General features: G+C 54.5%; 1 protein-coding gene across 2 annotated transcripts in view; it reads left to right on the top strand.

The window, feature by feature from the left end:
• Nucleotides 1-4,906: 4,906 nt before the first annotated feature.
• The window catches only part of Nr5a2 (nuclear receptor subfamily 5 group A member 2), a 108,819-nt gene continuing 93,751 nt past the window's right edge, over nt 4,907-19,974 (top strand). Inside the window, exon 1 of one of the 2 annotated variants that reach the window (XM_070041874.1) lies at nt 4,907-5,199. In XM_070041874.1, coding sequence (XP_069897975.1) covers nt 5,124-5,199 — 76 coding nt within the window. In that variant the 5' untranslated portion in view covers nt 4,907-5,123. Of the gene's footprint in view, nt 5,200-16,792; nt 16,881-19,974 lie in introns of those variants that run through there. The other variant, XM_070041876.1, reaches the window with a different exon arrangement.

Genomic DNA, 19,974 nt, shown 5'->3' with positions numbered 1-19,974 from the left:
TCTTGTGAATGTGGGTTTCAGACGCTTCCTGATGTGTTCAGGAGACATTTAAAACAGGACACTGTCACAGAAAATGCCCACATTGGCTAAAAATAAATATTTAGGCTGTACCTTGACAGAGAAGAATAATGAGTAAGACTGGAGGGTGTGATTTGTTCTAGAAGGTAACGCTTGTTAAGTTGGCGGAGGCCCGGCTCTCAGCACCTGTTATTTGAACCACGTGTGAATTATTACTCCTGTCCCTTTCAGAAAAATATGTTCATTTTCTCACCAAGTCCTGAGTTCCTATTCCTATTAAATTAACCTGATAGATAAGCTTCAAACGACCAAAGTAACTTATTAATACAACATTTCCTCAGCATGCCAGGGAAGTTTTATAGGAAAGTCAGGAAAAGAGTGATAAATAGAAAATAGTATGTTTGGAAGTTCTGGTAGGAGCCATTAGACAAGCCAGTAAAGCTACTGTCTCTTAAACATTCTGTACCTTTAAAAAAAATAGATATGTTTAACCAGAGGCAGAAAGCACAGCATGAAATTCAATATTTCTGCAGTTAGATGAAGTGTTAACATACACACAAAACAAAAGGAAGAGAAGCACAGAAAAACACTTTATACTGCTCTTAAATTATATGAACCGGATCTCCTACAGGGTGTATAGTTGATCAGATAAGCAATCACTAGCTAGAACTAGCATCAAAAGACCAGAAACTTAGCCAGATGCTGGTGGCTCCCATCTATAATCATAGCTACTCAGGAGTTTGAACTCTGAGAATCACAGCTCAAAGCCAAACTGGACAAAAAAGTCCATGAGATTCTTATCTCTAATCATCAAAAAGCCAGAAGTGGTGCTGTGGCTTCAGTGATAGAGCACTAGCCTTGAGTGGGGGAAAAAAAGCTCAGGGATAGTACCTAAGCCCTGAGTTCAAGTCCCAGGATCAGCACAAAAAAAAAAAAAAAAAAAAAAAAAAAAAAAAAAAACACCAAAAACAGAAACTTATGCATGTCTTCCAAAATTTTCAGGAAGGAAGTTGTACCATCCACCCAACACCTTGTGTCCCACAGAGTATCACTATGAGCCTTGAGCATACATTACACGGTTGAAGACAGAGGACTTGGCTCTCTTCTGAGTTCATCTAACATACCAGGAGACTTCTGGCTCAACTGTCTGTGCTTGCCTAACTGATAATTTGTTAAAGGGCTTTTAGCTGAGTGCCAGTGGCTCATCTTGTAATCCTGGCTACTCGAGGACTGAGGTAGGAGGGTCCTGGCTCAAGCCAGCCTGGGCAGACAAATCTGAAAGACTTTCATCTCCAATGAAAGAAAAAAAAAGCCAGCAGTGGAAGTCTGACTCAAGTGTTAGAGACTCAGCCTTCAGCTGAAAAGCTAAAGGACAGTGAACTTTGAGTTCAAGCCCCATTATTGGTAGATAGATAGATAGATAGATAGATAGATAGATAGATAGATAGATAGCTTCAAAGGGCCGAAATCATAGGCTCGATCAACCTGCCAAATATCCATACTGTGCTGTTATCCCCTGAGATGAGCATTCAGTTCAGTATAGAGAACACCAGTTTATACTGCTTAATTACTTTTACTGTTTCAAATCTATTTTAAAATCTATTTTAAAACACAAGGATTTATTAGCAAGGCACATTTTAGCTGTGCAGAATGTAATAAGTATTAGAATTAAAAAGATTGTGTAAATCTTTTTTTAAAAAAATAAAGAGGGGCTGGGAAGGTGGCTCAGTGGTAGAGCGCTTGCCTTGCATGCATGAGGCCCTGGGTTCGATTCCTCAGCACCACATAAGCAAAAAGAAAAAAGCCGGAAGTGGCGCTGTGGCTCAAGTGGTAGAGCACTAGCCTTGAGCTGAAGAGCTGAGGGACAGCACCCAGGCCCAGAGTTCAGGCCCCACGACCGGACCCCCCCCCAAAAAAAGTAAAGAGGCAGGGTGCTGGCGGCTCGTGCTTGTAATCTTAGGCAATTTGGAAGACACGGAGATCTGAGGATCATGGTTCAAAGACAACCTGAGAAGGAAAATCCAGGAGACTCTTATCTCCAAGTAACTACTAAAAAGCCATACATAGAGTTGTGTGGCTCAAGTGATAGAGCACCAGCCCTGAGCGAAAAACCTCAGGCCCTGAGCTGAAGCCCCAGAACTGGCACGTGCACACACACACACACACACACACACACACACACACACACACACACACACACACACAGTCACACACACAGTCACACAGTCACACAGTCACTCACTCACTCAAGTATCAGCAAAAAACCAAGAGACAGAACTTCTGTCTAGCAGTGGAAGGAACTAAGTTGAATCCCAAGTACTATAAAACAAAATTAAAATTTTTAAGATATTGGACTTTAGCTTTATTAACATTTTGATTTAATCAGCTGAGCTCATTGGATTACAATGTATTCATTAAGGAAAAAAAAAAAAACCTATATCTGCTTTTCTATGCAGTTGTCCCTTCTTAGGTCTTCAGCTAGGAGCACATTTGCTTTAGCTGTGTCCCTTGCAAACCTAAAATCCTGCAATCTACAGAGTTGCAGGACTCAGAGGTAGAGCAACAATCTAGCAAGCAGAAAGGTCCTGAGTTCAAACCCCAGTACTACCAAACATATCATTTGGCTGCAAAATTTTATGTCCTGCTCTACAAGATCGCTGCTATTTCGTAAGGCAAAACATAACTCTAATCAAGCTGGACCATAAAAATTAAATTTCCCCCTAATTATAGGGCCCATGGTTCTTCAAATATCATTTCATGATTAAATTGAAGTATGATGACTGAGAAAGAAAAACACGGATGCAGTTGTTTGCATTGTGAGTTAATCCAGCTTCTGTTTTTATGCAAGATTTCTTTTTCCAGTACTTGGGGTTGAATTCTTTGCTCAGAGCTTTACCACTTGGGCTCCCCACTAAATCCTTGTAGAATAGTTTAAGACACACTGAAAGGTCATGGGAGGAGGGGGGAGGAGGGAGGTAGAGGAAGAAGAGAAGGAATGAGAGAAGGAAGAAGAGGAAGAGAAGGGGAAGAGGAAGAGAAGGAGAAGGTAAAAAAGGAGGAAGAGGAGGAGGATAAAAAAAGGAAGAGGAGTTGGAAGAGCAGGTTGAGGAGGAGTAGACAGACAAAGGGAGAGTGTTAAATATGGCTATTTAGAATTTGAATATTTGGAGACAGTTTCTAAAACCTATCATTTAAAGGACAACCATTGATGGCACTTTTAACCGATGGTAGAACTGAAGCTTTGAATGTTATTTTGACACAGTATCCTTCAAAAAGGCTTCTGCCTCTCCTACTTCTCCATTATGCTTCCTAATAGTGATGGCTGGGACTCTGGAAAACATTTTGGAATATGAGGACAAGAAGTGGTAAATGGCAAAGTAAAACAGGCCTGGTGGTACACACCTGTCATCCCAGATACCGCGGAGGCCGGAGGCTCAGGAGTTTAAGGCTAGCTTTGGCTCAGTTAGCAGGACCCTACATCAAAAACAAAATAGAAACAAAACCATGCTGGTGGTATAGCTCAAGTGTTGAGGCACCTTCCCTTAGTTCAAACCAGTAGTCAAAAAATAAATAAATAGGGATTGGGAAGGTGGCTCAGTGGTAGAGTGCTTGCCTTGCATGCATGAGGCCCTGGGTTCGACTCCTTACCACCACCTAAACAGAAAAAGCCAGAAGTGGTGCTGTGGCTCAAGTGGTAGAGCCCTAGTCTTGAGCTGAAGAGCTGAGGGACAGCGCCTAGGCCCAGAGTTCAAGCCCCACAACCGATAAAATAAATAAATACATACATAAATACATAAACATATAAATAAATAAAATGGAAGGAACCCAGGTTCTGGGCAGCTTTGTAGAATCATTGTATCCTTAAGACTGCCTACCTGTGAACTCTTTTAGAGAAAAAAATAAACATCCTGTCTAGACTGTAATTCTGGTTTTCCTATTATATGCACTCAAATCTAATCCATATATAATCCATAGATGTAATTTTGAGCAGGGAAAATATTGTACATGAACATTTTGTTTTATCCCAAATAGAATCTCAGACCAGAGGAGGGAGGGGATCGAGGGTAATTGCCCAATTTGCAAAATCCAAACAAACAAGAAAAACAACAAACTCTTCCACAATGTGGAAAAATAGACACACTTTGCCTTTAGCTCTTGATTTTATGACTTCAAAGGAACAATAGGAATTCTCTACCAGAACCTAAAATAGTAATAGTTGAAGAACAATTTAGGATTTTCTTCTTGGATCTAAACAAACACCAATTCTTCTTAAATCATGGGGAAAAAAATTATGAACCTCAAAGCATAAGTTATTGGGATAAAGAAATAGATTGTCCTTTTAACCAAATGGACCAATGTACCAACACACCAAGGTTAATTCCTATGCAATGAACAAGCAGGCCATAAATAAACAAATGGCAAGGGGCTCATACATGCTACCTCTGGCGTGTCCACTTGTCAGTCATTTGGAAGCCCTGGTTTGGAGAATGAACATCTGCCAAGATTGTCACCTACACGCACCTGTCCTCTTCTATGCGCAGAAGGGATGGTATCAATAGAGTAAGTCACAGCCTAGGTTGAGTTCACAGATTGAGGGGTGGTTGGGAGTTGTGTCCACTCACTATGCTCTTCTGACCCCTCGGGGTTTTTTTGTTTTTTTTTTTTTACGACTTTCCATTGCACCTCTCCTTTGCCGAGTTAATCATTGCTTTGCCATTATCTGCCAAGAGTTCTTATCTCTTTCGCTGTCACTTTATAACAGGGTCCTCTTATCAAGCTGTCTTGGGTCACGTGACTACTGGAAGCCTATTGAAAGTTTCCATTCTTCTGATTAGAAACCATGGTGAAACTGGATCCCAGGTTTACAGCCTGGCACTGGGCTGCAGGAGGACACAGTCCAGGGGGGAAAGGCTGGCTTGGAACTTTCTGAAATCAGGAATTTTTTTCTTTTTTTTTTTCTTTTCCTTAACTTTCACTAAAGGGATAAGGGTTACTGTAGTCTGAGATAACCTTCTCAAGGTCACCAAAAAACCCAAAAAATGACAAGCTGGGCTTTTTCTTATACTCAATGACTTCTACCTTAAGCTAAAGGATTATTGCCTGTAATGTCACTAAGAATGTCTTCTAATTCGGATACTGGGGATTTCCAAGAATCTCTAAAGCTCGGATTTACACCTATTGGTAAGTAGGAGTTGCTCTATTTATCTAGTTGTGATTCTGCTACTAGAGTAATACGTGTAATTTAATCGTATTAATGGATTTTCTTTTTAAGTCGTGGCTTTTCCCATTGTGTTTATTAAAAAGCACACAATAAACCCATGTATACATCACACATTGTACTTTCTGACAGTTCGGGATAAATAGATAGTACAACATATGAATATTATTCGTGACACTCTATTAGCACAAAGCAGCCAGAAAGTAAAATCCATCATCTACCAATTTCCGCCTTAACATTTCCTGATCACTGATCATCAGCCACAGTAAGTTAAAACTTCAAGAATTTTTGAAGCAAGGTAATCACACCGAGTGACCGTTGACCAAACCACCCGTGGGCAGTTTTCCAGAATCTGAAGTTTCAAGTTTCACACGCCCCAGTAGGCGTCCCAGTCACGGAGGAAACCACAGGAGTTTTTATTTTATTGTGTGAATTTATATCAAGCCACAAATCAGACCCTTATCACAAGATTAGAAATGAAGCCTCGGCCTATGTTTTGCCAACGTAACCAGTCTGTCTTCCATGTACAGGTAGTAATCAGTCCCTCCATCCCTCGTCCGCCTTTCCCCTCACCCCTGCCCAGTGCGAGGGAAGGAATCTAGGGCCTGGCACCAGCTAAGCAAGTGCTTTCACACTAGGCTACATGTGCCTTCAGCCCCACAAGCTTTCTCATAACAAAGTGTAAAACAAAGTAGAGACGCACAGAAGGATTGATTTTATTGCAGAATTACATTCATTTCATCCCGAAGGTAAAGGTGCAAAGGGAAGCGACTGTGCCCTGCAGTGATCAGTCTGCAAGAAACCCAACCTCTCCTCCCGTCCCCTGGCCCCAGGCGGCTCCCCCCTCCCTCCCCCCAGTCCCCAAGCCTGGCTTGAACCCCGGTGTGGTTCCATGACCCTCAGGGAGAAAATCAAGGCCCGGGCTTTTCCTCTTCTCCCTCCCCCCCCCACCCCCCCCCTCCCCCCGCGGCCAGCTGACTCCACAGCAAAAAGCAGTGATTGCTTCTTTTTTTTTTTTTTTATGGGCCTACTACACCCTCAAGTATATCAATTCAGGAAATGTTTACCAAAAGAGAGAGGGGGAAGAGGGGGAAGAGGGGGAGGAGAGAGAGAGAGAGAGAGAGAGAGAGAGAGAGAGAGAGAGAGCTTCTGTATTTATGAAAAAGAAAACAAACATGGGGAAAGCAAGCCCAGGGCAACAGACAGTCGCTCAGCGCGCAAAGGAAACACAGATCCAAGAAAGGAGCTGGGGATACAGCGAAGTAGCCTGTAATCCTAGCTACTCGGGAGGCTGGGATCTGAGGATCGTGGTTCGAAGTCAAAGCAAGCAGGAAAGTCCGTGAGACACTTATTTCAACCAGCAAAAAGTTGGACGTGGAGCTGTGGCTCAAGTGGTGGAGCGCCAGCCTTGGGAGGGGGAAAGGTTCAAAAACAAACCCCATCAAATCCTTCCCTAGACCCCCCCCCTTCCTCCCACCGTCCCCCCCTTCCTGGCCATCGAGGGCGCCCGTCGGGGCGCGTGCTCGGAGCGGGGCGCAGGACGACCGAGTGCTAGCATGGGGGCGTGCACGGTGCAGGGACGTAAGCGTGAGGATGTCCACGCGTTTGCGGCACGGAGCGGGGCGCACGGAGCGGGGCGCGCGTCCGGAGCACGCCTATGTCCGAGCGCGTGCACTGGGTGGGACGCGCGTCGGGGGCGCGCTTCTGTGCGCGCGCCAGCACTGGGTGGGACGCGCGTCGGGGGCGCGCTTCTGTGCGCGCGCCAGCACTGGGTGGGACGCGAGTCGGGCGCGCACACGAAGCGGGGCGCGCGTCGGGAGCGCGCCGATGCCTTAGCGCGTGCACTGAGTAGGACGCGCGTCGGGGGCGCGCGCGGGGCTCGCGCAGCTCCCGCGGGCGGCCGCCCCGCGCCTGCCCCGCGCAGCCCCGGACCCCAGCGGAGACTCCGGCGGCGGGGGAGGACGGCAGGCTCCGGGCGCCAGGGCCGCGCCGGGACCGAGGCCGCCGACCCCACGGGCGCTGCGGGGCCGCCTCGAAAAGTGTCCGCTGGTGTCCGAAAGTGTCTGCCGGGCACTTCCGGCCACAGACCCCAGACCCTCCAGGAAAAGGGGAAAGGAAGAGGAAGGGAGGAGGAAGAGGACGCGTTCCTCTAGGTCTCGCTAGCAGCCACAGCCCGGACCTGCTCGGCGATCCTCCCGGCTCCGCCGCCCCACAGGCGGCTGCGGGGTGCCCCCCCCCCGCCCTCCACTGTCCCGGGCACCCCACTGTCCCCGGCAGGCCTGGAGCATCCTTCCGGGAGCGCCGAGCGCCGTCCCGGTCAGGGACGTCGGGCCGCGGGGAGGGGGAGGGGGAGGGGCCTGGGAAGGGGGCGGGGCCAGGCCGGGATTGACAGCCCCTGCCCGGGGACCCTCTGCTGGGAGGGGAATCCGGGCATCTCCGAACAGACCCCACCACCCTCCACCCCCCCCCACCCCCGGGAGGGAGGAAGGCCCCCCGGCAGTCGCAGGGCCTGACATCCCTGCGTAGCCAGCGGTGGGAAGGTAAACTGAGGCTAGCGTACAGAAAATCACTTAGGCTTCCCAACTCTGTTTTGAATTCCTGTTCTGTTCCTCTGGGAAAGATGCCTATTTGATGTTAAAAAGTGGTTTCCGGGTGAGATTGTCCATAAAAGGAGGGGGGGGAGAGAAATGCACTCATGACTGGATTTCTGAGATAAATGCTAGCCACTCTGTTACAGCACAGTAATAGTAACAAAGTTATTTTTTCCTGTAAAAAATGGTTTCCAAGGCGCCGTGAGATCCGCCCTCGAGAAAAATCTCCCAACCCAGGTCAGGTCCTTCCTGGTGCCCACCTGCAAGATAATCATCCAAACGCTCATGCCAGTGTCCCCAGGCTCAACGATGGCCCGGGACACTGCTCAGACCTGTAGTCTGGGGCCTAGGTTGTAGGTTTTCTTGTTTTAGAGTTGGCTATCCCTAGAAAAAAAAATAAAGAATTAAACATGTTCTATATCAAGGATTTATTGACTCTCCAAATATGACCCACATGATTTGACTTAAATTTACATTAAGTACTGGGAGATCAGTGCATCTGCAGAACATTTGCTGCACATTCAATATAACAGGGCATGCCCGCCACAGGGAGTTAGGCTTGCACAGTTAAAGGTGCACCGTACACAGGGTAAACACCGTGGAGTCCCTGATACAAGGCCTGCTATCTGGTCCTCTTAACACTCTTAAGTCTGATTTTATTTCCCTGATAACCTCTCACGAGCTCAGGGCTGGCTCCCTGGATCTCTGAAGGCAGGCATTGTTCAAGGAGACAGAAGATAACCTCCAGATAACTATGCCCAACGCAGTCTCCAGCCCCACTACTGCCAGTTCCCCTCCAGGAAGCTTAAACCAAGTGCATCCTTTTCTTCTCTGCCCCACCTCCAAAACACTGTGTCACAAATAACACCTGAATCCACAGGTGGTGACCAGAGTTCACTGTTTCTTCAAAACGCTGTGTGGGGGGGGGGTGTATGTGTACGTGTGTGCTGGTACTGGGCCTTGTGCTGTCCTTTCGTTTTGTTTTTTGCTCAAGGCTAGTGCTCTACCACCTGCGCCCCAGCTCTAGCTTTTTGCTGGTTAATTGGAGATAGCAGTCACATGGATTGTCCTGCCCAGGCTAACTTTGAACTGCAACCATCATAATCTCAGCCTCTTGAGTAGCTAGGATTTCAGGCATGAGTGACTGGTACCCAGCTTTCTTGTTTTTATTTTGTGATGATACTGGGATTTGAACTTAGCATCTGCTGATCTCACTTAGCTTTTTCCACTCAGGTCTGGTGCTCTACCATTCTAGCCACAGCTCCACTCTGGCCTTTTGCTGGTTAATTAGGGGTAAATCTCATAGATTTGTCTGCCCAGGCTGACTTCAAACCAGGATCCTCAGATCTCAGTCTCCTGAGTAGCTAAGATTATAGGTGTGAGCCATTGGCACCCTGATTTTGCTCATTTAATATATAAACCAAAGGAAATTTTTGGAGGAAGGGAGAACCAGGCGTGGTTGTGGGTTTTCTTCTCCTGTCCTGTCCAGAAGGAACCATGCTAGCGGATCCTAAGGCTTCCCTTAGCTATAATCTTGAACTTGAGCTAAAAATCACTAGACTCCAGTGTTCCCCGATGCACAGCTAGAGCTACTACTTGGACTTGTTTTACCTCCTCTTTGCCTTACCGGATCTTAAACTTCTCTGAGTTGGTGTCAAGAAACTTGGGAGTTAGGCAGGCACTGTCCTTTGGGGAGGAGGCCCAGAAGGCTGAGAGGTAGAGCCTGAAAATCAACTGGGCTGAAATTGAGCAGACAAATGGGGGTGTTGGCCCTTTTTAGGAAGCTGTTATATAGGGCTTTGTGTGATTGATAAGAAAAGATCCATACTGGTTCCTGGGCTTGAACTCCAGGCCTGGGCACTGTCCCTGAGCTAATTTCACTCAAGGCTAGTGCTGCTCTACCCCTTGAGCCACAAGCCACTTCCACCTTTCTCTGGGTAGTTTATTGGAAATGGTAGTCTCAGGGACTTTCCTGCTTAGGCTGGTTTTGAACCATGATCCTCAGCTCTCAGCCTCCTGAGAAGCTAGGATTACAGGCTTGAGCCCCCAGCGCCCAGCAGCAAACATGTATGAACAGTCCTTAGAGTAGCTTCCTCATTTGTCTTGTGTGTTACTTCCCTTACAGAGGGGTGAGTTTAGGTGAAGTTTGAGGGAAACTTGTATTATGAACAGCACGGACTATGGAAGGCTCCTTTCTTTTTTTCACTCTCTTTTAGTTACCAAGTTTACTTCGGTAACCCCATTTTCTAGCTTAAAAAAAATACAACCAGGAAGTCATGTGACACAAGAATGACTCAGATTGTCCAGAGAGAGATGAAGCCCCAAATTAAGAGTCTGAAATCCAGACTCTCTCCCTATGGTGTATGCATACTCTTGATATAGTATCAAGGAAGTATGATGGAAAACATTAGACTTCCTCTTAAAAGACATAAGAAAGACATTTGTAGGACTGGAAGCATGACTCAGGTGGTAGAACACCAGCCATAGGCAAGAAATCCACGCACCAGCACAGGGCCCTGAGTTCAAGCCCCAGTGCTAGCACAAGCCATAAAAAGGAAAGCCCTTTGTGAATAGCTCTGTCTGTATAGTCTCTTTTCATCCATCGTGGATGCCAGATATGGATTCCTAGAGAATTCACAAGAGTGGAAGTTGGGCGGGGGTGTGCAGGAGACCAGGAACAGTCTCCCCCCCAGGATGGCCAGGGTTTGGAGACCAGGAACAGTCCCCCCCCCAGGATGGCCAGGGTTTGGGGGACGCTTAAGTAAGGGACATGGGCCTCTTTGAGAGATGAAACTTTGAGGGTGTGTGGAAATGACTGGACGCGTTCCAGGCTTTGTTGAGGGCTGTCAGGCCATCTCTCTCTCTCTCTCTCTCTCTCTCTCTCTCTCTCTCTCTCTCTCTCTCTCTCTCTCTCTCTCTCTCTCTCTGTGTGTGTGTGTGTGTGTGTGTGTGTGTGTGTGTATAGAGTGTAGGTCCTGGGGCTTGAGCTCAGGGCCTGGGTGCTGTCCCTGAGCTTTTGTGCTCAAGGCCAGCGCTCTACCCCTTTGAGCCACAATGCCACTTCTTTTTCTTTTTGGTGGTGTATTGGAGATAAGAGGTTCCCGGGCTTTCCTGCCTGAGCTGGCTTCCTCAGATCTCAGCCTCCTGAGTAGCTAGGATTACAGGCGTCCACTAGGGACCATCTTTAGGCTCCTTGGCCTCCAGACATCTGCCTTCCCTGCTGCTTTGCCCAGATTTGTGCCCAGGCCTGCGGGTGACCTGACTGCCGGCGGAAGGGGGCCTGCCCCTTCCCATACCCGTATGTGGGTACGGAGAGCGCCCGAGGACTCTTCCTTCCCTGCGCGCCCAGGTCTTTCCCCCCACGGAGGCGCCCCGCAGTGGGATCCTCTGCCCCGCCAGAGCTTCCTGTGTGCCCGGATAGGTGGAAGAGTCTCCTGAAAGTGCTGAGGCCATAGTTCCTGGCTCAAATGGGGGGCGGGGCGGGCTGTGGATGGGGAGTGGCCCTAGTTTCAGGCAGAGCTTCGGTGACCTCTCGGCAGCATGCGGGGAGGCTGAGGCAGGAGGATCCCGAGTTGAGGCTGGTGTGGGCTACGTAGGGAGATCAAGGAAGGAAGGGAGGGAGGGAGGAAAAGGAAAAGGAAAAGGGAGCGGTCTGAGGTCTTAAGGAATTCGGGGTGGCTGGGCTTTCAGTTTTGAGCAGAACTGGCAAACCCACCCTATGGGGGGGAAGAGAGGGAGAGAGGAGAGGAGAGAGAAGAGGGGGGAGAGAAGAGAGGGAGAGAAGAGGGGAGAGAGAAGGGGGAGGGAGAGGGGAAAGAGAGTAGAGAGGGAGGAGAGAGAAAGGAGAGAGGGAGGGAGGGGGGCCCCCACTCTGAAGTCGGGGGGAACGGGCAGCACGCGCCTCCAAAAGAAGTGCAGGGGTCGTCAGCGAAGTGGGTTTTACTCAGGAGCCTCAGGTTTCCATAGCCTGGGCCGGCCGAAGCCCGCACCCCCTCTCCGGCCCGCACCCCCTCTCCGGCCCGCACCCCCTCTCCGCCGGGGCTGTCCAATCATCCAGACAGTTGCGTGTACTTCCCTCCCCTCCCAGGGAGGACCCCGCGGCGGCCGTGTAGACGGGTGGTCCCCGGGTGCCCCCTCTGCCCTGGGCCGGGTTTGGCGAGCGCCCTAGCGCTGCTCTCCATTCTATTTCCGTAGCTTCGCCGGCGGCTGTCAGCCGAGTGCCTGGCTGGGTGGAATTGAACCCGTTTCCCAAACTCCGCGACAAAGTGCAGGAGTCGGGGAAAGCCTAAGGGGGGAGGGGCGGGAAGCCAGCCCGGGGGTCCCCACGCCCCGGGATCCCTCCCCACCCCCGAGTGGAGCAGAGCCGGAAAAGGCCCAGGCCCCAATGATGGGTTTTTCAGATGGGAGGGGCGGAAAACTTGGGCAAAATCGGAGCTTGATCCTTGAGATAAACTTTCCCCGGGGCTATCTTTGCCTAGTGGGGAAGAGAAGCAAGCTAGCAAGCAAGCAAGCAAGGAAGGAAGGAAGGAAGGAAAGGGAGGGAGGGAGGGAAGGAAGGAAGGAAAGAAAGAAAGGAAGAGAAAGAAAGAAAGGAAGAGAAAGAAAGAAAGAGAAAAGAAAGGAAGAGAAAGAAAGAAAATAAAGAAGAAAGCAGAAAGAAAAGGGAAAGGAAGGAGGGAGGGAGAGAAGGGAAAAAAAGAAAAAGGAAGGGAGAGAGGGAAGGAAGAAGGGAGGGAAGAAAAGTGGGAGGGAGGAAGGAAGGAGGGAAGGAAGGAAGTAGGGAGGGAGGGAAGCAAGGAAGGAAGGGAGAAAGAATTCACACTTGTATGTTTCTCGCTGCGGCTGATAAAGTAGGTGCGTGGGAGCAGTTGGGTGATTTCAAAAGCAAAGGCGGCTGCGGGCGCCGGGGGCGGCGCTGGAAGTTGTTCTGGGCTCGGTGGGCTTTACCCAGGCGCGCGGCGCCCCCCACGCCCGCCCGATCGCGCTCGCTGCGCTCGCTTGGGGAAACTCGGGCCGTGGGGCTTTGGGGGTGCCTTTCCCGCGTAGACGACCCAGGCTGTGCGGGGAGGTGCGGGGCGCGCTGCTCCCGCTCCAGGGTGGGGAGTTCGAGACCTCCCCACCTCCAGCCAGCTGGGGAGGGGGGCTGGATAAAATATGCGGGGACTGCGATTCTCAGGCTCTTCAAGGCTTGCGGGAGCCTCCCCGAGCCTTCATCCCGCGTCATTGCATCTGTCAATCAATCCCGGCCGCCACAGTGGGGAGCAGGGAGGCCGAGCCCCGGAGACCCGGGCTGGGAGGACCGGGGAGGGCGTGGGGGGGGTGGAGAGAAAAGTTGGCTGGAAGTTGGCAAAGAAACTCCGGGCGCGCGCCACAGCTCAACCTGGCACTGCCCACCGGTGTTCGGGACGCCATGTCGGGTCTCGCCATCCGTTCGCCTCCCCGCAGAAGTGTGTGGGGGTCCCCTGCGTGCTCCCACGGAGGGAACCAGTGCCTTTGGTACAAAGGTGTCTCCCGTGGAGGAGGGGAAGGCCTCCCGCCCCGTGATCGTGCACGCCATGGGTGGCCAAGGCCACGGTGAGCTTCAGTGTGGACCACACAGGTCCCGTTGCACTCTGCATCAAGCCTCCCTTCCCGCCTCGCCGTCTGTCTTAGAACGTGGAAGCTTCCCGGTCACCCGAGACCCCCTCTCTCCCCCCTGCCCGGGCTCCGCCTTCCCACCGGGCCCTCCTGACCAGACCATTCTGGAAGATGCCCAGGCCTATCCAAGGCCCGTCCCGGCTTCAAGTGGGGGTCCCCCTCCCCCGTGCACAATAGAAACAGAGGATCGAGGGACCAGAGAGGGTGCTGGGAACGAGGAAAGAATCTGGGGGAAGGCGGCACTGAAAAGGGGTGCAGGGGACTCTGGGGTGACTTTTGTGTCGTAGCCCAGTCCCGCCCTCCCTCCCTCCCTGCCCAGACGTCGGCACCTGGGCCGGAGACTCCGCCGCTCCCCCTAAACTTGAACAGTAACTCGGGAAAGGTGAGTGCGCCCCTCCATTCCGGACAGATTTGCTGTCCCGAAGCCACAGGCCTGGGGGTGGGGGGTCCAGGTCTCTAGAAGCCATCAACACCGGGCGCCCCCGGGCGCTTTTCCAGCTCCAGCTCCAGGGTGAAGGCCTCCGGGCTCACAGTTCCCTGGGTTCTTAGAAAAGGCCGTGTTCTCTGGGGGAGGAGGGGATGAGTAAGGGGGTAGGGTGTCCTGACTTCAGCTTCCAAGAAGTCCCGGTCCTGCCCTCCAGAACACCCCTTAAACTTAGAGGTCAGATTCTTTCCAACCTCAACTTGAATCTCCCCAGTCTTCGTACTGGCACCCCCTTTCTGTGTGGCTTTTTTCTTTCCTGGAAAGTCTACCTGTGGGAAGAGAAATGGATGCCACATGGCCTTCAGCCACTATCACCCAGCATCTTTGGGGGGGGGGGAAACGGGGGACAGATTGGACTGGGCTGTCCCTTCCGTCCCTGAAGCCTGGCCGCAGAGCTTGGCCTCAGTCTCAACTCCTATCAGGCAGAGTTTCTTGTGACACATCAACGTCAAGGTTCTGTCAGAGCCCCTTTCAGTTCCTCCAGTGTCCCTAAACTCTGCCTACAACTCCACCAGACAGATAGGAGGAAAGGAAGAGAGTCTGGTGTTTGGGGATGTGCTGAGAGCTTGTTCTTCACCCTTTGTAATGACCTGCTTTTCCAGTTCAATGAACTCACCCCAAACCAGGTATGCAGTGATCGGAGCCTGAGATTCATTCCTTTCGGAACTGTGGAAGGATAGACATTAAGGATAGACAACTACATTTTCAACATGGCATTAAGAGTCATTGATTTGGGGTCCATCCACGCCCCCCTATACAAACCAAGGCCTCCCCGATTTTCAACACTTAGGCGCTCATGGAAATGGAAATTCCAATAGTTTAGATTCTCAGTAAAGAGCAAAGAGACAAATCAGCTTCTTTGCGGGTCCTGGGGATTGAACTCTGGACCTGGACACTGTCCCTCAGCTCTTCAGCTGAGCCACAGCACCACGTCTGGGTTTTTCTGCTTATGTGGTGCTGAGGAACCGAACCCAGGGCCTCAAGCCTGCAAGGCAAGCACTCTCCCACTGAGCCACCTTCCCAGCCCTAAATCAGCTTCTTAAAGGCAACAAACAGTCCACGGATTGCCCAAGTGTGAGCAGCTAGGCAGTGGCGATTGGATTAATTGAAATTCTGCTGACTGGGCTGGGTTGTTTGGAGTGTGTGATCCCTTTGCCATTTAAATAGAATAACTTTAGATCTTTTGAGATTCAAATTCACCCCCTTGTGGGTGGACTGTGATAATTACTCTGTTCAGAGGCAGAGCCCCGGCGTGGAGGCTTTTTGAGAGCAATCAGGAGACTGGGACTGTGTTTCATCTTGGGTTGGGATCTGAAAACTTTGAAGGGCTGGTGGCAGAAGAGCTTGCCTAACAGATGGTTCTTGAAACTAGAGAGGGAGAGAGAGAGAGAGAGAGAGAGAGAGAGAGAGAGAGAGAGAGAGAGAGAGAGAGAGAGAGAGAGAGAGAGAGAGAGAGAGAGAGAGCGCGCACCTTTGGGTTTCTTCACCAAAGAAACAGCAGGGTGAAACGGGAAATTAGACTGGCCATTTTATCTGGAACTCTGCGGCGCGCAGTCGGAAGTCCCTCAGCAAGACACTCGAGTTGAGCTCGGGTGCTGGGCTCCTTCTAAGCGGAGGAGGCCGAGGAGAGCAGAACCACTGTCCTTTCCTCTAATTTCCAGTAAGAGGATGGAATCTCGGGGACCTAGCGCTCCCCTTGCTGACCGCCATCCTCTCTCAAGCCTCTCAGGGACTCGCGTGGGGGCCTCTCCAACGGACTGAGCGTCGTGGAGAGAAAGAATGCCCAGAGACCCTGTGCATTTGGAGAGACAGACAGACAGACAGACAGACAGACAGACAGACAGACAGACAGACAGACGAAAGCGATCTGGTGACCTGCGCATCCCTTTCCCTCCGGTGCGTCTTTTCACCTAGGATTTAATTCTTCTCGGGCTTCCCACCCGCCCCAGCCGGGCGAGGACTCCCCTTCACCGGCCCTTCCCATCCCTTCTCGCTTTCCCTCGGCCCCACCTCGCGCGCCCCCGGGGGGTTTCTCCCGAGACCTCTGCGCCCTCCCCGCGGGCCGGGGTGGGGTGGGCTGGGGTTGAGGCGGGGTGAAGAGGTTGGGGCAGGCGTGGGAACAAGCGCATCCTCATTGGCTGGAGACCAGGGTCCGACCTGAGTCCGGAACCCGCGTCCCCGGCCCCAGCCTCCCGCCCACCCAGCCGTACTTACCTCGCTGCGCCTCGTCGCCCCCCCCCCCCTCCTGCCCTCCCCGTCCTGCCCAGGGCCGTCCCCATCTCCTCCGGGCTGGAACTCGCAACTCCGAGCCGCGGGAGCGAGGCTGGGAGAGCTCGGGAGAGGGGCGGAGGGGAGGCGCGGCGAGCGGACGGGAGAGGAGCGCAGAGAGAGAGAGAGAGAGAGAGAGAGAGAGAGAGCAGACCAGAGAGGAGGAGAGAGAGGGAGAGAGAGACCCCTGCCGATCCCGAGCCGGAGGGCGGGAGGAGCGAGTCTTCGGAGCCGTCCGGAGCCGCGGCAGCCGCTCAGCCGCGGCGGCGTTGGCAGCCCCGCGGCCGCCGCCCCCCGGAGCCCGGCCGCGCGCCGAGCGCCGTCCCGGGCAGCTGCGTCCCCGCCGCCGCGGGCGCTCGGACGCCCTTCCTCGTCGGCTTCCCCGGCCCTGACCCGCTCCTCGCAGCTCGGGGCAGCTCCGGGGCTGCGGAAGCGGACGGGGCTGAGTTCCTGCCCGGCGGCTGGGCGGCTGGGCGGGCGGGCACCGCGGCGCCCCTTCTCCGTCTCCGCCGGAGTTGGACCTCCCGCCGCCCGTGTGCAGGTAGCTGGGCTTGGCGCACCGACCCTGAGGCCCGCCTGGTCATGCTGCCCAAAGTGGAGACGGAAGCCCTGGCACTGGCTCGAGCGCATGGGGACCAGGGGCAGATGCCGGAAGCCATGCAAGGTAAGCCGGCCACGCGCGGCGCCCCGGCTCCCCGCCGCGTCCCCGCCCGGCGCGGGAAGCCGGGGAGGTCGCTGCTGGCCTCGGGCTGCTGGGCGGCCATGGTGGGGGGAGACCCCCCCATGGAGGGCATAAAAGTTTAGGACTCTAGAACGGCATAGGCAGAGCTTTTGTGATCAGTGTCTAATTGGCCGCTTCTAATTACGCGCGGAGGGCACCCGAGCTAGACGAGCGGGGCGGGGGGGGGGGGGGGACCTCCGAGGATCGCGGCCGTCCGGCGGGATGCGGGGAGAGTGAGGGAGTGTCTCCGAACCCCGGGAGCGGGCCGGGGCTTTTGGCACGGCTCTGCCCCCCCTCCCCCGCGCCGGTGAGGAAGGGGAGAAAGTCAAGTACGGAGAGAAAGCGCCTCCACCACTACCATCCCCAAAAAAACCAGTGCCATGGGATCACCCGAACCCCCAGGCCGAACCCCGACGCCAGCTCGGACCTGGCACCCACTTCGGGTGACGGGAAAGTTGCCTCGCCCCGTCCCGGGCGAAACGTGGAACGCGGTGGGGCGGGTGGACGTGCGCGCCGGGCTCCGCCGTCCATCCGGGAGCGCAGAATACTCTGGAAGTCCTATTTGTTTTCCCACCACTTGATTGCGAACCACAGAAGGAGAGGAAGAGAGGGAAAAAAGGAATCAAGCCGTTTATCCTCCCACCCCCCCCATTCCCAAATAGCCAGTGTGGATGCGGACGTGGGTGTGGGCGCGGGTGGGGACGTGGACGTGGCTGTGTGGAGCTCTGCCGAAGTTTGTGGCGTTGGCTCCGGGAACAATGCGAGGAAAAGTCTCCGGGGCTCCTCCGTCCTCGCCGCTTCCCCGCGCGCAGGATGTGCGGCCCGGGCCCCGGCGCGGCGGCGGCGGCAGCGGCGCGCCGTCCTCTTAGAGCGAACTTGAAAGGGCCGGGGAGGCATGAGAGCGGAGTCCTGGCTGGCGCGGGCCGGGCCGCCCGGGAGGCTGGGACACCCCGTGTCGCCCCGGGGCGGAGGAACCCAGGGGTGGCAGGCAGGGGGTGGGGGTGGCGATCTCCCCCCCCCTCCAGTGGTCCGGCCCAGGCCTTCCTCCCCGGCGGCTGAAAGCGTCCCCAGGCTAACTTTGTGGGTGTCCGCAGCCTGGTGACCCAGCGAGGCGTCCCCCCCCCCCCCGCCTCCCCGCCCCGCAGCTAGGATCGAGGGGGAGTTAGGGGTGGGGAGCGCGGGAAGCGGGACTCGGTACGGCCCCGGGGAGGGGTGGCAGCCTGCACGGGTCTGGGGTCCCGATGGGAAGTTGGGGCTTCCCGCGGCCGCGCGGGCTGTGCGTGCAGGTCGATCGGGACCCTGTAGGGGAGGGGAAGGCGGTGCTGGGGAAGGCTTCCTAGATGAGGTTCGGGGGGGTCCTTCTGGACGCGACCGGCCACCCCCCCAAAGAGAGGTGGTAAGGATTGAGGGTCCCCGCGGCCACCCGCCCAGCCCTGGGTTCGAGCGCGGCGTGGAGAACGCCTCCCGTGGGGATCTCCGGCTCCTTCGAGTCGCCCGCCCCATTTGCATGCGTGATCTGACTGTGATAGAGTCACGCACACACACGGACTCACGGGGGACCCCCCTCCCCCCAAACAGGATCCGCTCCCTGCCTCGCGCGCCGAACTTCGCCGAAACTTCCCGGCGTCGTCGGCGCCAGTGTCCCCGAGACCCCAGCGTCCACGGCCGTGGTCCCCGCTCCTCGCTCGGGACAGAGACGGGGGGGGCCCGTGGGGGACCTTGTGGCTGGCAGCCGGGCGGGGGGCAGCGACCTCCGACCCCCCCTCCCCTCCCGGCCTCGCCCCGCGGCGCCCGGCTCCGCATCTAGCCTGGCTTTGGATTTCCTTGGGGCTCCTAACCTCGCGCCCGGGGCTGGTCCGTGTCAGACTCGGCCCCAGCCGGCCTGTGCCCCCTTAGGTGTGAAGTTGGGGGTTCCTTGGTGGGGAGAAGGAGCTAGAGAACCACAACCCTGGGTAAAGTGACTTTTCTCTCCGTCCCTAAAGTCAGCTTGGAGACCGTGGTCACGAGTTTTCGGAGCGCTCTCCACGCACTCCAGCCTGAGTCCCCAATCCTTAGCGGGGCGCCCTGGGAGCCGCGATCCGGCTGCCGAGGTGCGGACGGAACCCGCGTCCCGCACCCCACCCCCGGCGCCGGGTGTCCCGGGATTTTCCCAAACTCTGGGTCACTCCGTCCGGTTCAAGGCCCAGCCCCGGGCCGGCGCCTGGGAGAGACTCTGGGCTCGGCCCGCTGTGCCCCCCAAGTACTGCGGCCGCCACCCGGGTCCTTGCCGCAGCCCTTGCTTTAGGCCGGGCCTAAACTTGATTTTTTTTTTTTTTTTTTTTCAAATCAGTTCCATCTGCCAGGAGGCCAGAATGGTGATCCGGTGGCCAGGTAGGTGGGCAGCGAGGCGGGGGCGCGTTGCTATTTAGTAAATCAGAGGAAGTTACAGACGAGTGTGGGGTTCCCCCCCCCCCCCGCGCCCCGCCGGCCACTAATTAACTGAGAACAAACGGCGACTTTGCGCGCCGGGAGTAGCCAAGGGCGGAGCCGCGGCGCAGGGCTGGGCGCGCGCCGGGGGCTAAGGAGAAGGTTCTGGAGAGCAGGGCGCAGTGGCCCGACGGGACTGATCAGTCCTACCCCCGGGTGACCCTGTCCTGGGTGCCGTCCACCCTCACCTCCCTCTCCGCTGTGCGCAAGGGCGCAGGCGGGACGCGAGCGGGTACCTGTGTGTGGGGGTCGTCTGCTCCCCGACCTTTTGGGTGTAGTTTATCACGGCCTCTCGGGGTGGTGTTCCCAGGAAGGCGGTCACCGGACCCCGGCAGGGAGCCGCGTGTGGCCGTGGCCTGCTTTTGTGTGTGTTACCGGGCGATCTGGAGGTGTGGGTGGTTCGCGCCGATCGCCGCCAGCACGTGAAGTTCATTACCGGCCCAGCGCCCGGCCAGGAGACCAACCACCTGGCGTTTCTTTTCTTCTCCCCCACATCCCCTTCCCTCCCCCCACTTCTGGGTAGGCGTCCTATCTTTTCCCTTCTTGTCACTTTTCGCAGGACATTTCTCCA

This window comes from Dipodomys merriami, unplaced genomic scaffold (assembly GCF_024711535.1).
Source record: "Dipodomys merriami isolate MVZ:Mamm:240054 unplaced genomic scaffold, mDipMer1.0.p SCAF_31, whole genome shotgun sequence".
Lineage (NCBI taxonomy): Eukaryota > Metazoa > Chordata > Mammalia > Rodentia > Heteromyidae > Dipodomys > Dipodomys merriami.
This window is presented reverse-complemented; position numbering and strand designations above follow the sequence as displayed.